This window comes from Anas platyrhynchos, chromosome 10 (assembly GCF_047663525.1).
Source record: "Anas platyrhynchos isolate ZD024472 breed Pekin duck chromosome 10, IASCAAS_PekinDuck_T2T, whole genome shotgun sequence".
NCBI classification, from domain to species: domain Eukaryota; kingdom Metazoa; phylum Chordata; class Aves; order Anseriformes; family Anatidae; genus Anas; species Anas platyrhynchos.
In genome coordinates, this window is record NC_092596.1 from 10,565,353 (window position 1) to 10,581,047 (window position 15,695).

General features: G+C 44.7%; 1 protein-coding gene across 7 annotated transcripts in view; it reads right to left on the reverse strand.

Moving 5' to 3' along the window:
- Positions 1–15,695, reverse strand: part of MAMLD1 (mastermind like domain containing 1) — a 254,357-nt gene that overhangs the window by 26,467 nt on the left and 212,195 nt on the right. For 6 of the 7 annotated variants that reach the window (XM_072042899.1, XM_072042898.1, XM_072042900.1 and 3 more), the window contains one exon: positions 4,611–6,314. In XM_072042899.1, coding sequence (XP_071899000.1) covers positions 4,611–6,194 — 1,584 coding nt within the window. In that variant the 5' untranslated portion in view covers positions 6,195–6,314. The remainder of the gene's footprint in view (positions 1–4,610; positions 6,315–15,695) is intronic. The other variant, XM_005020490.6, reaches the window with a different exon arrangement.

The following is a 15,695-nucleotide window of genomic DNA, read 5'->3' on the forward strand; positions in this document are numbered from 1 at the left end:
GCAGAAATAACTACACAGCAGGGAACAGCCAGGAATCGCTCCGTAGTATTAACATTTCTATTAATATCATATTAATAAAAGCTGTATTTTGTATTCCATTATATTTATTTAACCTTTAACATCGAAGCTCTGGGTCAGTTTGCTCTTTGTAACAGTGCACTTCTGCAGTTTTGTTTCTATATTTAGAGTGCTCATGCTCAGAAACAAGACTTTTTGTTTATTTTTTTTTTCATTGCTCCTAGTATGTTTAATCCAGCTCAGGGGTTTTGGTGTATCTCCTCAACCTATAATTTACTCTGCCAGCCCAGATACTGTATGGCTGCTTTTACCACAGTTAAAGAAACACTATCTGGTCCTTTGCAGAGCTTTTTGATCTGCAGCGTGTTCTTCACTATCTCGTGCAGTCCACGTATAGTAAACTATAGCCATTTTTATTGCAAATGATATTATTTCTCTCTGTTTCTTCTGCTATAATTTTTCCTCTTCCATCATTTTTGGCAATGGAGCTGAAAGAAGCGTACCCTTCGCTGACAGCCCAGTATACAGCTATCTGGATGTCAGCAGGAATGCGGCGAGCTCTAAGAATAGCACATTTGGTTCCTACAGAGCAAGTGCAGCTCAGAAATGCACAGCGTGTCACACCCAAACAATGGCTATTTATTATCCATGGCCCCTCAACAAAACAAGCTTTTAAATTGTGTTTGCTTTTAAGCACGTTACGGAGCTGTGGGCAATGCTGCCCTCCTCCCCAAGGCCCTGAAACTTTAACTTGGGCAGACTCGGGCTTGGAAAACCAATGGTATCCCCGAAAGGTTTCTTTTATTCCAGCCTGAGTGAAATGCAAAGACCAGCAGCTCCCCTTCCCAGCATCAGGAGAACCCTCCCTTCCATTCCCAAGGACCTGTTTCTGTTCTTGTATTGGCGAAAATAAAAGAGCTCTTCTGAAAGCAGTGGTGTGGTATCGGCATGGCTGAAGGTAGAATTGGGCCCACTATTTCTGACATGCCGAAAGGGACAACCTGCAAGTACCAACTGCATTTAGACATGAAAATCAGGGAGATGCCCAACTACTCAACCTGCCTGGGCAGATGCAGCCTTCCACTCACCCCGAAGCAGCCCACAGAAAGCCAAGTGGTGGAGCTGAAGCCCACAAAGCAGTGTGAGATAGTTCAGGAGACTCCTTGGTCTCTGGCATTTAATGCCGTCTTTATATCGGGGATTTATGAGTCCAGACCTCTGAGTGTAATTTCACTCAGCAAGCATCAGTACTACACGAGTAAAATGAAAACCTGCACGTATCCACGGGAGCACTGCGAGCACCACCAGGCTTTGCAATATCACACAATGCGAGCTGTCAGTGCCGAAATCAATATCTGTCAATGCTCAACAATAAAGACGTAGTGCTTCAGATGTGAAGAGATTAGGCGTTATCAGATTTACCAGTTGTCCAGGCAAGATGGGCTGGGGGATGCGGACTGATTGCACCGAAGAGATGTAACGTTAAGCACAAAAAGCTTGCAGCTGGGAGGCACCGGGAGGAACCCAGCTCGGGCAACGTGGAGCCTTTGCTTTAGTACGCGTTCAAACAACAGCAAAAAGCTCTCTGGGTCTATGTCACAGCCGCTGCTCTCTTCCCCATGTTGCTCTGCCTGCTACAAGGATCAAATTTCATGGTTTATTGTTCTCCCTCCAACTGGCCACCATCCACATTCTTCCTCTGCACAAAGCTGCACCTCTCGCTCAAAAGAAGGGAGCACTATGCCTTCGTTTTATAAATTTTAGTCACATTTACAAACACACACACACACACCCCGAGTAAGGAGATGACTTTTAAACACTAAACAACATTCCAGGGAACGCTGCTATTTTTCTTTCAGCATATTTCTGTGAATGAGGCTAAAAAAGGCAATTTTCCACCAAGCAGTTACTGATTTTTGAAGATGGAGAAGTTCTCTCCCGTCTTCTGAGTCTTTAGCTTCTTGCCTTTTAATGAAACAATTGCTCTATGTTTGAGGAGTCCTATTCATCACCAGCCTTCGGAGAGGGTTGGCACTGCGACTCTGAAAAGCTCAAATTCTGCTCAGCCACGCTGTTGGAAATCACACCCGCAGCCACTGAAGCTACTTGGTGAGAGTGCACTAAAACACAGCAGGCTGGGTCCCAAACTCCACTACGTTTCAATGGAGGTAAGAGATCTATTGCAGACAAATAACAGATCTACACACTACGTCCAAACAAACAGCAAGTGTCCCAGAATGTTAAGGTTTCATACCTCAAATATTTTTCCATTTTCTGTCATTCTTTCACTCAAACAAAATATAATTTTTTGTCATTTGCTTTTAATTCAGCACTCAAGCTCAATTTTCTCCTATGAGATTCACAGTAAATTATCAAAACCCAGCAAAATGTTCTGCTAGTGAACATCCACCATCCTTCTGAGGCAGCTCAGCAGACTGTAAAACTGAAGCACCGTCATCTGGCCTGTAATTAATGTAATAAGTCTTACTTGTAAAATGAGGGAGGCACCATGAGCTTACCTAACTCGTCTGAAAATGTAAGATGCTCATCACCTGTAATCATTGCCTTAACTGTCCTTGATCACTACTGATAGTTGCCAAATTATAGTAACTCTCTTTTTGACACTAAGAACCAGCTGAAAACGCAGCCCAAGCAGAGCAGTAGGAAAGTTGTTGAAGAGGGGCGATTTGGGCCAATTAAAGAGATTCACTGCAGGAATTTTTCTGCCTTTTTTCCCCTGGTTAATCAGTGATGTAGGGGTTCAGAGGTGCAAGACAAAAATGCAAAGCAGGGAAATCTAGGGCACAGGAAACCTCAGGAATCCAGCAGGGACGTGGCAATTCCACACACCCAGCGGGGAGCCAGAAAAAAAAAATATGCTCAAAGGTTATGGACATACGATCAAAAGCGATCATGTTACTGCAATTTAACAACTTAGCAGCCATCATCTGAGGTGCAGTAAAACACCGTGAATGTATTCTTCACCCACACTACCTCCAGAGTAAACCATCTGATCGGCAGTAGCTCATGGAGCTGCAGCAGCTCTCTCACTTTCAGTTGTATGTCCATGCTCTGGGGTCCTAAGCCCGAAAGTCCCTCTGTGTTGTGTGCAATTTGGGTCCTCGCACGCCTAAAGCAGCATACTGGCTTCAGGCTTTTGTTGAATTAGGGGCCTCTCACTGATAACTCCTTAAAGGGAACGATGTATTCCGTATCATTACATGCTACGTATGTGGAAAAGCAAATTCAGCAATCCATCAGCTTCTCCCACCTGTTTTTGGCTGCTGCCTCAAAGCAGGGGAGCACTGAGTCTGCACAACTTTGGGTCGATCTAACAGCACAGTGGAAACGCACCTCATTAATTTACCACTAAGAGGCTGACATTTAGCAACCATCCCCTTCTTTCTCATTGCTATCATAGGAAAAGGTTCCACCAAGCCACCCACACTGAAGAAGTCCACCTCTATAAGAACTGGACACTTGGCAGGTAGAAGAGCAAAGAAACCCAGGGCCTGGAGTGCATTCCCCAGCTAAGCACAGCTCTCTGGAGCAGATCCTTGCAGGGTTTTGGAGATAAACCTCCGTTTTGCTGGGGGAGAAGCATTTTGACGTGTCACAAGGAGCCAATGTGAGCCTGTGCACACGGCTGGGCAGCTTTAAGGGTTCTGCTGCCAAAACGCTGTCTCAGCCTGACAAGGTGGCTGGCTTCAGTGGTAAGGTTCAGCTTCTCTCCTACTATTCTTCATAACAAAAAGACAGATATTTATTGCTCCTACCCGAGCTCTCTGAGTCCCCAAGCCCTTCCTTGCTCTGAAACTTTGACAGTACATCTCTCCTATCCGGTGTAGCAGCAGAAAGTGCTTCACACCTCTCTTTGGATCTCAGGGAGAAAGTTGCTGGAGGGAAACCGAGGCTGCTCTCACTCCTGCCAGCTGCATTTTCGTGTTTACCAGCCCAGTTGGTATCGAAGATCAACAAAGGGTGGGGAATGGCCCTCATCCAAAGCAGGGCATTGCTTCTGGCGAATGCTGGTAACAGGTATTTCAAGTCTGCCTCTTTGCTATTCAGGAGCTGTACTGTTTGACCTGCAGTCCATGAAGCAGTCATATTTTAACTTCGCTTCTCACCCCACCTTATCTTGTCTAGCCTCAGAAGCATAACATGGAGATGAATTTGGTCAAAGGCATTAGGGAAAAAAAAAATAAAAGGACTCCCACAAAGAAAGAAGACGGGAAACAAACTGTGGGAGCACCTCTACAGTTAACAATATAAGCTAAGAAAGCACACAATCGATACATTTAGAAACTAACTTATTTCAGTGGCATGAAATGTGTTTTCCCTAGCAGGACAAAGTTCTCTGCTGGGCTGGAAGTGACAGTGGATGGTGGAATTACAGTACGTTTCAACTGAACAAAGAAAAGAAGTTATTTCTTGTAACTCCACGGTGTTGTTACTGCTGTGCTGATGCACACACTGTGCACACCCCAGGAGTTTAGTGACATCACATTTGAAACACAAAGGAAAGCAAAAATAAGAAAATGCATGACTCAACATCTGCACGTAAGACTAGAAAGCAGCAGAAGCGCTCTTACCTGTCTGTTTTGAGATGGCATAGTGGCAGGCTGCATGTGCCTCTGCATCCGATGCGGCTGCTGCATCAGCTGTCGAAACTGCTGCTGGAGAAACTGGCTGTTGTTAGCCTGCTGGGACTGCTGGGCGGCTGGAGACTGCTGCTGCTGCTGCTGGAGATAGTGAATGAGCGACTGCTGCCCTTGTCCTGCTGTCAGAGGTGACATCTTTTGAGTGGCTGACTCTGAGGCAAAGTGAGACAGTGGCTTGGTGTTATTGAAAGAAAACTGGTCTTGGCTAACAGGGCTCTCATTCACTAGACCTGGCTGTAAGCTACTGGATGGCTGTTGCATAATTATGTTCATATTTTTGGACTGGTTTGTAGTCATTGATTTAAAAAGCGAGTTCTGCATACTTGTGGGGTTGTTGGTGGGAGTGATATTAGAGATTAATGTACCTTGAGGACTGAACGGCTGCTGATGCAGAGCTGGGCTCGACAGCTTCTCTGGCCTGTACGGTGGAGAAGGTCCAGTATTCGTGGAAGCCATGCTGGCCACCAAGTTGTTCTGTGGACTTTTAATATTGCTGGCTGGCAAGCTGGCTGCTGTCAGGGCAGGCAGCATGGAGCTCTGCGGGCTGAAGGGCTGCTGGTTCAGCGCCGGACTGGAAAGTTTCTCAGACCCGTAAGGAGGAGAGGGGCCGTTGGAGGGGGTGCTGCTGGAAGTCATGCTAGAAAGCAGAGTGTTCTGAGGACTCTGGATGTTGTTTCCTGGTAAGTTATTAGCAGGCATACCAGACACCATAACATTTTGAGGACTGAAAGGCTGATGGTGTGGAGATGATCCTGCCCTGTAAGGAGGAGACAGACCGGGAGGAGACATAGTTGGCCAGCTGGGAGCCTGTACTTGTTGCTTAGTAGTAGACACCTGCTTGCTGGCTGCCAGCTGCTTTAGCTGCTGAGCGTGCCAGTTGGAGCCAGGCATGTTGGGTAAGGGTACTGGAAGCATGGGTGGAGGCTGGTTCTTGCTCTGAGCTGCCGTCGAGATGGGCGATGCAGCGGGTTTGTTTGAGGGAGGAACTTGGAAGTTAGCTCCTGCGGATGACGGTCGCATCTGAGGAGATCCTCCACTGGTTGGGTTGCAGCCTGGAGAAAAGTCTTTGTTAGCAACATGGTTCTCCAAGTGGGAAGTCTGCGGGGAGGACTTTGGAGTGGTACTTATGCTTGGTTGAGAATGACTCAGCCCAAGTGGCTCTTCGGCCTTGCTGCCCAGAATCTTCTCCAGATCCAGGTCGTTGGGAGAAGGATCGGGCATCTTTGTCAGCTCTTCCAACAGGTCTTGCAACTCTTGGTCCACAGACTGCAAGCTGTTTCCTTTCTCATCATAGTGGACAATGTTGTTGGCCTGCCCTCCTATCGACCCCTTCTGATTTATTTCTGTGTTGGGTGGCACAGAAAACGGGGAGCCGATGCCACTGCCGTTCATGTGATTGTTTTCGAGGAGCACTGAATGACCCGTGACTCCCATGGAAGAGGTGCTGTGACTGGTGGAGAAGGGAGAACTTTGCATTTCTGGACACGCCACATTGGGATTGGTACCTTGGCCCATGGAGAGGGTTACGTCATCAAGACAAAGTCTTTTGCTGTCATTTGGGAAAATGACATCAGGCACACCACTGGAGGCAGGAGAGCTATCATCTTCCAGTTTTCTTTTAATGGATCCCTGTAACTGGGAAAATAAAAAAAAAAAAAAAGAAAAAGAAAGGATCTGTTATTGACCTTACTCGAACACCCTCTGAAGCTCCACGCTGTAACATTGGGTTGGAGATACTGAAAATTAAATCAGGCAATTAAAAAACCAATCATGTGAGACAAATTCAATCAGGATTTAAGTGGGTGCAACTTCACTGAAATCAGAAGAGTTATAGTCAGACAAAGGCTGAATCTCACATGCTGGCCTTAAAACAGATGTTAAAACTATAAAATACTGTCTGTCATGTGAACTGTAATAGAAGTTTTTTAAATAGTTTCTGGTACCATTTCAATTAAGACATTATACTCCCTGCATAACAAACATGCCAGCATTTTTATGGTAACATTTTTTAGGTCGAAACAATGGCAGATCTGAATGAAACCCTGGACTGAATTTTGCGACCTTCTGCCAGTGACTCCGATTAAATTCAGACCTGAGACAACTAAATTGTTTTACATTCTTTATAGGCAGAGCATCTGAAATAACTGGCATACTTTCTAAACAAACCAAAACAAACAAACAAAAAATCTCAACTATCTATCTAAACAGACTTTCAACTCTCAAGCTCCCTAATCACAGATGTTTTAGATTTTACAAGCCAGTAAATAACCGCTAAACTCTTAATTTTTGTTTGTTTTTCTAAGTCTGTGGCAGCATGGGATTTGTTATTTTGAAGGATTGCAACTCATTTGTAAAAACTGAAATATTTTCAAAATACACTGATAGAAATATCGTGATCCTCACGAAATGGTAGAGTTGTAAATCCGCAAATCCTGAGGAAAAAAAGCAAAACTTCCTTATAAAGAAAATGAAACCGAAAACAATGTCTCTAGCACTAATTCAGTGAGATATGGCAATCTCTTCCAAATATAATCATCTGCGGCTTTCATTTTTAACAACCTTGACCTGTATGTCATAGGATTAATCAAACATTAACATTGCTGCTTCAAGTTAAGGGAAATAAGCCTTCTGTTCTTGTATAACAGTAGAGGGAGGTGGCGTTTAGAAAAGTATCTTGTCAGCAATGGGGAAACCATAGAAAGTCACTGTTCCTCTAAACAGGCTCACAGTAAAACCTCTCCCCGCCCTGACCGACACTTAAACACTGCTAGCCACCTAGTACCAGGAAAAAAAAATCACATCTAATACCACCGTGTACCATTACAAGGGAAGTGCCAGCATAACCACATCCACTCTAGGGATGCAGTGGGTATGAGTAACTTCTAAATTTTACACTAAATATGAAGCACAAGAGCCCCTACGTCACTGCCAGAGGAAGCTGAAGCATCGGGGACTGGATTATTCCTCTGGATCGGGGAGGCCAGAATTTGCCTAGCTTTAGGAAATGGAACAAGGCCTAAATCTTCTCCCAAGTGTTGGTCTAATGATGGATCAAATTGTTTTCCTTAATTTTCTTTGATAAAACTAAGCCAGGGTTGCATGTTTCAACAGATGTTGCCCCGTGTAGGCTGAAACTTGTTGGTAGAGCATAACTCCACGTATTTAAACCCAGACACGTACAGAGAATCTTTACAGGGGCTTCGCACATCCAAAACAAACACAGCGCGTTCCCAAGTTGTACCCTGGGAACCTCGAGGCAGGCGCTGCTGGGGGATCTCCCACACTTGGCCAGCTGACACGCTGGCATGCACATCCTTGCCAGTGCTGCTTTTTGCCATAGGACATTCCTATGCTCTGAGTTACTGGGGGAAAAATCGGGCTTTCTAAACACTTCAAAGATATTCTTTAACTGTTGCACGGGGGAGTAAATGTGATGGGAAAACAAAAGCCCATTTCTCCAAGACTATTGCTACATGTAAACAGGTAAAATAAGGCCGTGGCGTTCAGAAGGTATGGGCATACCAAAACTGGGACAAGGTTTTTAAATAGGATGCTGTTCCTTCGCTCCCATGAGAAGCCTGGCTGGAAGATGCAACGATGTTAGCTAGATGTTATGTTCTCTTGAAAAGCAAGGCTCCTGTTTCCCATCTGAATATTTGCAAAGTGATCATAAAAACCAGAAGACCAACTTCTCCCAGTGCAGGCAGGTACAGCTCCACAACATTTTGTAGTATTGCATTGGCTTAAGATATGCTTGACTACAGTCCCAAATTTGAGGAAGATACTATCCTTAAAGTGAACTAAAGACATCAATGAGTAACTTTGGTCAGAAGGGAGATCTGGGTATCATCAAGCACATCGCAAACGAAGAAAATAGACGACAGTATTTCGCCGTGGACTAGCTGAAAGCTTTGCTTAAATACTCCCCACTTGAATGCACATGACTGCTCCTCCCATACCGCACACTGTGCTGCTGCGGTCTCTGCTAGGAGCCAGCACATCTCCCTAGCTCCCCTGTGGATGCTCTCCATTCGTGTACCCCTGCAGCAACATGGACAAGTACAGGGGACAGAAACACAGTTTTGTGTCTCAGGGACATGGGCTCACTCAACCACACCATCACCACTGAGGCACGATGACTTTTAGGACCAGGAGCTCCTGACCAAACTCATTCAAGCAGCAACTAGTTGCAGATCATTCCTCTAGCACGCTCAGACATCTCAAGACCATCATCTCTGTAAAGCACCTCTATCCTTTTCTAGACTCTTCCCTTACAAAAGCCATTTTTATTGCACATTTCCCTCATTTAGCCATAGATTTTCCTAGAAGAGAGCTAATTTATTTCAACTTTCTCTCCTTCTTTTGAGAGGGTTTATGCTACTTGACAAAATCAGGAGAAATGAGGAGAGCCCCAAAATATGTTCTTTCCCTTTCTCTGCAGAGTAGTGTACTGCAGCTTCGTTCCAAACTGAATACTGGGAAGTGAATATAAATATTTCATAAACATGTAACACACACACACACTTAGGGTGTCTGGGAGCTGTATGTGGCTGCATATGGGAAAGCCCCATACGTGCAAACAAGGGCTATGCAGCCAAGCAACAAGTGGGCTCTTGTGACCTTGTCAAAATTCACTGCACTAAATTAGCATGAACGTGCTAAATTCTCCTGGGGAATAGCTGGGAAATGAAGGCAGGCTCTCCACTTTGGGCAACATCCGATTTTGAGGTGCCCATGCTCTCAGGTTTGCTTTGGAAGTGAGCACGCCATGACCCCGGCATTGCTGCCCTCTCAAAACCAACAGGCCCAAGTTACAAATGCGTCGCACTGCTAGCTCCTACTGGTAGCATAACAATAAATAATAGCTGTTTACACTGCTCCTTCTCGGGCAGCTCTACAGCGTGGTTACAAACCCCTGATTTGTCACACATTACCTCTGCTCACAGCAGCGAAGCCCCATGTGTGGGCAGAGTGCCCGCAGGCCGAGGGCTGGCGCGCTGGGCCCGGCTGCCCCAGCCTTGCCTCGCTGTGCTCCCACAGCATCCTCTGCCCACTTCTTCCCAAACACAGGCAATGGTGCCAGCCCCCAGCACCTTGCTGCTTCTCAGCACAGGCTGGAAGTGGCAATAAATGAAGCAGAGAGATCGAATTGTCCATAGATACACACCGTGGTGGTGCCGTCGGATTTTAGTAACATGCCGCATGAGCTTCTCCCGGTTGGCTCAGAGCCTCGCCAGCACTGCGTTTCCTTTCTTACTTTAATCCCAAAACTGTCCTCAGTTACCCTGCCGGCTCTGTGTGACCCAGGTTGCCCCATAGCCCTGCTGCCAGCCCGTGCTAACTCTCTTGTCCCTTCGTGCCTGCAGGGTGGCTGGGAGGAAAGGGCCACCACGGCCAAGAGCTGGGGAGAGCCTTGCTGTGCCTTTCATCCCCCTTCCATCAGAGAGAGAAAAAAAAAAAAAAAAAAGCTGAATCTAACAGGAGATTCCTATTTAGGACAGCGTAAAGCAGAAATGAGAAAGGAAAACTGTTAGGTGAGGTATTTCTGTGCCTCTTCCTGGTTTCTGCAGCCTCTGTCAGAGATTCAAACCTTGATTTAGAGCAACCGCAGGGTGCTGATTATTGATCTGCAACCACCCCACCCCACTCGCTGCCACTGAGCCATCCAACCTACAGCAGCGATTCCCACACCTACGCAGCCTCTTCGCACAAGAACTGAGCCCAGTGAGACACTGCCATTTTGAAACCACTTCTGTAGAGCCCTCACGGCGTTCTCCTTCGACGTCTATTCCAGCTCCCTCCATCCTCAGCACAGCCCATCACTGTTGGAGACCCTCTTGACTTAGCATTAAATATATTGATCTGGGATACCCAAAATGGGAGTCAGATAACTTTTTTTTTCACTAGGAGTCCTAGGACCCTTGTAACTCTTGGGAAAACCCACGTGTTGGCTTCTCCAGCATCCCCTTGAGACCCCACAGCAGACTGGGTCTCCAACTCTCCTATTTTTCAAGATACATTGCAGACTGTTTTTTCCCCTCTGCAAAGTATAAAATCTGAGATTTGCTCAACTGAACTGACCAGAGAACCTTTCACTCTCTGTCTCTTTCAAACACTAGACACTGCCAAAACTGGAAGCATGTATTTGCCAGAGGCAAACTGTTTGCAGCATTCAGCCATCAAGACTTCAGTCTCTGTGGCTTCAACAAGCTTCAGCGAGAGCTATCTGCCCATCAGCCCGAAATGTTTCTATCTGTTCTGACAAAAACAGTCATGTAATGAGAAAATGAAACTGGCAATTTTCCATATAAAACAAGAAAACTTCACAATTTTTCTCCTGTGCCTTAAATATACAAGTTGAAAGGTCTGTGCTCTATATTGCTCATTTCTCCAAAATCTAATTTTAATGACCTGCTAATCTTTGCGGACAGATTGTGAAAAAGGTGAGAATTCTACTGTGTGTTTGGAGGCTAGCAAGTGGATTTGATATAACATTACCTTTTAAATGGCAGCAGTTACTTGTAGCCCTGCTTGAACTATCAGACGTGCTGCTTTCAGTAGCAAGCTGGCTTGCACATGAGCAACAAAACCCAAATGCTCATGGGCAGAGATCCCATTTAACAACAGCAGAACCTGGCACTGCATTAAGTGCATTTAGCACATCTGCAGATTTGCATTTGTGCATGCTGGTTGCCGTTTGGTAACAGAAACTTGCATTATATATCAGAATCCAAGAAGAAATGCTTCCTGCTGAGGCATACAGTGAGTAGCCAAAGCAGTCCATGACTACCACCAAGAAGTATGCTTCCACATCTCAGGCTACAAGGAGAACTCAAGGGGGCTTAGGCAACTGAAACCACCATTTGCTGTCTTCATGCTAAGATTAAGCATAAACTAAAACCTAATATTTCCTACTGCTTCAGGCTGGTTGACCCTCCTGATTTCAAGGGATTTCAGCATGGGTGGACTTAAAGCTGTCATTTCACATTGCCAGGAAAGAGATCAGAATGTGATTCCAAGCTACCAGAGATGTGTTTTGCTGGGCTTAAAAATAATAATAAGCTAAGAAGTACAAGAGAAAAGTCTGCTTTGGGGTCTGTTGGGTATTTGCAAGCTGGAAAGGTGGCAGATCAATTCACAATGAGGTGTGGTAGCAGAGAAAAGATTATGAACAGGGAAAATGCACAGGGTTGGATTTCCTTCTATTCATCACGCTCATGGAAATAGGCAATTGGAGGGGAGGATGTAGGAAGAGGAACTGGGGATGTAAGCAGTTATTTAACCATGAAAGCACATGGGTTATTGGCTAGCTTGCATGTATTATGTGGATAATTTTTACCTGGAACTAGGGCTTCTCCCCAGTGTGTAATTTACAGTGGCGATATGAAATCTGCCATCTTTAAAAGAGGCATATTAACAAAGATTGGAAATTGCTGCTTAGGCTGTACAGATGCAGAATGACTCCCAAACACTGCTGCTCCGTGTGTGTAACTACATCTCCCGTCAGCACAGCAAACACCAGTTTGCTTGACACAAGCTTGCTGTGACCCTTTCCCCGTGACCGCCACCACTCATTGTGATCTTCTCACGTTATTCCCTCAAGACATCAGTGCGTATCTTCGAAGGAACCCCAGTCTATGTTCAAAGAGAAAGAACAAAACTGCTGCTACTTAACGTATGTGCACTTTTATGCGGTGACTGCTGATCTGTCACTTTCTTTCATCTTTTGCCTCCTTTTCCACGTAACCATGCAGTGTAGGAAGTAATCCTGGCTGCCAATACCTAGAACTTCATGCTCTGGCTGGTAAGCACAAAAATCCAAAACATCATGACAATACAAAACCAGAAAGATGTGATCTTACAATAAGCTTAAACCGCAGAAACTAACAGGAAATTCAACCTGGATTACCAAGGCTGTTACGTATTACCTTTTCTATAAATCTTAACCAAACATTAAAGGGAAGGAAATACTACAAATATGATTTTCTCGTACTGATTTGTGTGAATGCAGTTAGGCTCATATTGACAGAAATACAGCTGATCCACATCCTGCTCTCAGCTGGAAGATCTCATGGGCTACACAACAGCAAGTTTGTGAACAAGGTTTTAGACGAGGTTTAGACCCTCGTCTAAAATGATGGGCAACATCCCTAATGCCAAAGTAGGATCGAGGTAGGATCGGTTCCAAGGATAGAAAAAGTACATGGGCAAAAAATATACCTATTTCTCCATCCCAGAAAAACTGGCCACATAGAAGAGACAAAGTAGCATTCATTGTAGAGAAAAAATAATAATTAAAAAAAATATACATTTTAAAGAAGATCCAGCAGTTAGTTTTGCTACTTTTCAGGGCAGACAGAACTACCAATCTCATTTAAAAGGCACTAAGGGATAGCTGCCCTACCAAAACAAACATTCAGCATCTTCCTATCTTGTCTTTCCTTAGCAATTCATCTGCTTTCAGTATTAATGGCGTTGTTAAAAATGGAAATTTTTCCAGGGGAAAAATTGCTGTTGACAAATGGATCTGGAGGAACAGGACTACTGCCTGCTCCTGTGTTGTACTGCTAGCAGGAGATCTCTGTGCAGATGCCTCTTAATTAGTCATCCGAAGACTTGCAGCAATCACGCCATACATATTGTCTGGCTGCAGTTTCCACATTCCATGTAATGACAAGTGCTATTAATGAGACAGCTGAAGACAGGAGAAGTTCTCTGCCTTTCGGGTTTTAAGCTGTAGTACAAGAGCGTTTCTTTCCTATCTGGCCGTAAATCAAGATCAATCTGAGGCTCAACGCCTTTCCATCAGTATTACCTCATCTTACCTCTGTTTTAATACCAGCAGTATTGTTTTATATCTTTTTTTATAGTCCATTAATTTCAAAGTCCTATGGAACACTTTGCAGTAATTTTGTAGACTACATTAATTTCTCACGGCAATAGCTAGGCTGGAGAATTGCAGATCACTGAGCAAAAAGTGATGGTTTTGCTACTTGGGTCTTTTGGGATTTGAAAGATATTTTTCCTTCTTTTCTAGCCCCTGACACTGGCACAGTTATGCAATGACCATAGGTTAGCAGGAGCTAACTATAGGAGACTGTATACGTTCATAAATCGTGAGGTAGGTTTACCATTTACTAGATAATCAGATAAAATCCAGTTAGTCTTTTTTATTTATTTTTTCTTTCTTTTTTTTTTTCTGCTAGGTATTGCATTATTTGTTCAAACCCCAGAAGATTTACCTCCTGCATTTCTCTCAAGCTACAGGTTCCATTTTGTCAAAAGGTATCGTTGGGGAATTAACAGCCTGCAGGCAAAGCCTTCAATTAGGTCAAACCTGGGGCCAGAAAGCTCTCAGGTTCTCGGAGCAATAAGAAACAATGGGATTTCAGTCTGGAAAAAAGGCAGCTCTGTTTCAACAGCTGAAGTACTTACACTTACTCCCCCAAAGAATAATAGCTCCAACCTTACCTGTGAGGCCGTACTTGAATGCTAATGCCGTGTGGCCTTATATCAGACCGCTAAGTGGCCTGCTTGCTTTCTGTACTGGGAAGTAATGCATTACTGCACCCAGAGCTCTCCACTAGGCTTAGGGGACAAAGCATCCAGAAGAGCAGTTTCAATTTTTTCCTAAGTGGCATCAGAAACAGGAGCACAACTCTCAGGGAAGATGGAACAAATGGGTAAGTGAAGGCAATGCTCCGAATGGCTCCTCCCCAACACATTCACCCCATGCTTTTGTTCCTCTGTGCTTCAATAAATTAAACAACAAGCAGGATATTGATTAATACAGAACCATAAAAACAAACCTCAGTTAAGAGTAAAAAGCTCATGAACCCAGTGAATCTCCCGCTGAACTTGGGTGTAGAGAGCCTGACACAGCCAGGAGCAGGGTGCCTGGTACAGCAGAAGAGTCTGGCAGTGAATATTTGTCTCTGACAGCTTCCTTTTGAAGCCTCCATCTTTCCCTGCCCAGCAGCTCTGCCATGCTCAGTGTACCCGCTCTGGAACAGGCACACGGCTCGTTGGCAGCCTGTTATTTGCAGCCTTCCTTCCTGCACCGGTGAGCTGACCGGACCAGCCTCCTACAGCACACACTCCTCCAGCGCTATCTCTTACTTACCCGGGGACCTTTAACGGGCTGCTGCAAAACACTGGTGCTAAAAAAACACAACCAAAGGCACCATCACCCCAGCCCTGAAGCCCTCGTCCTGTATAAAGCTGCTGAAATCCTGGCCTCACTTGAATGTTTATTTTAGGACACCGGCTTCTGCAGGGATGCGATGCCACTCTTTGCTTTTATTAACTAAAGGAGTGAATTGAAAATACGCAGGATTTGGAGGAATTCTCTCCAGCAGAACACGCAGTGCTTCGGTTACTCAGATTTTAACCACAGATCCTCTCAACTTGTTACAGATACCAGTTCCCCTCTGTCCTAGATGCAGTGTTAATCACACATTCATCACTGCAAATTGACAACATAAATGCTGACTTGTGCAAACAATGTTAGAGAAAATGGTGTTCTTGCTGCAGAAGTGAATTACCCAGCCTTTCAAGCTCTCCACACTTCTCGGTTTTATGTAAACTCTAATTCCTAAGCCTTTGTTCTGCCTTTAAAGGTCACACAGTTGAAGGCTATGAAGCATAGCGTGTGTTCCCACTGATATTAAAACAATGTTTACTATATCATGCACATAAACGTAAAGAAGAAACAGTTTGCAACCTGCTGTTAATAAGAGATGATTTATGAGAGAGCATTGTTCCGAGTATCAACATGTGGAATGTACAAATCTGATCTTAATCACGCACGGTGATTTTTTTGGTGTGTGTTTTCAAGTAAAGCCTCCACAGCGCCCTGCAATCACACGAACTTCTGGTGACACTGTATTTGACTGATTAAACTCTTAATCTCGCCAGGGCTTAACTTCAGGAATACAAGCAGGCTTTTCAGATTCAAGCATATGATTGCACATTTGCAAGCTCAGGATTTCATTTGCATATTCAAATTGCAGAACT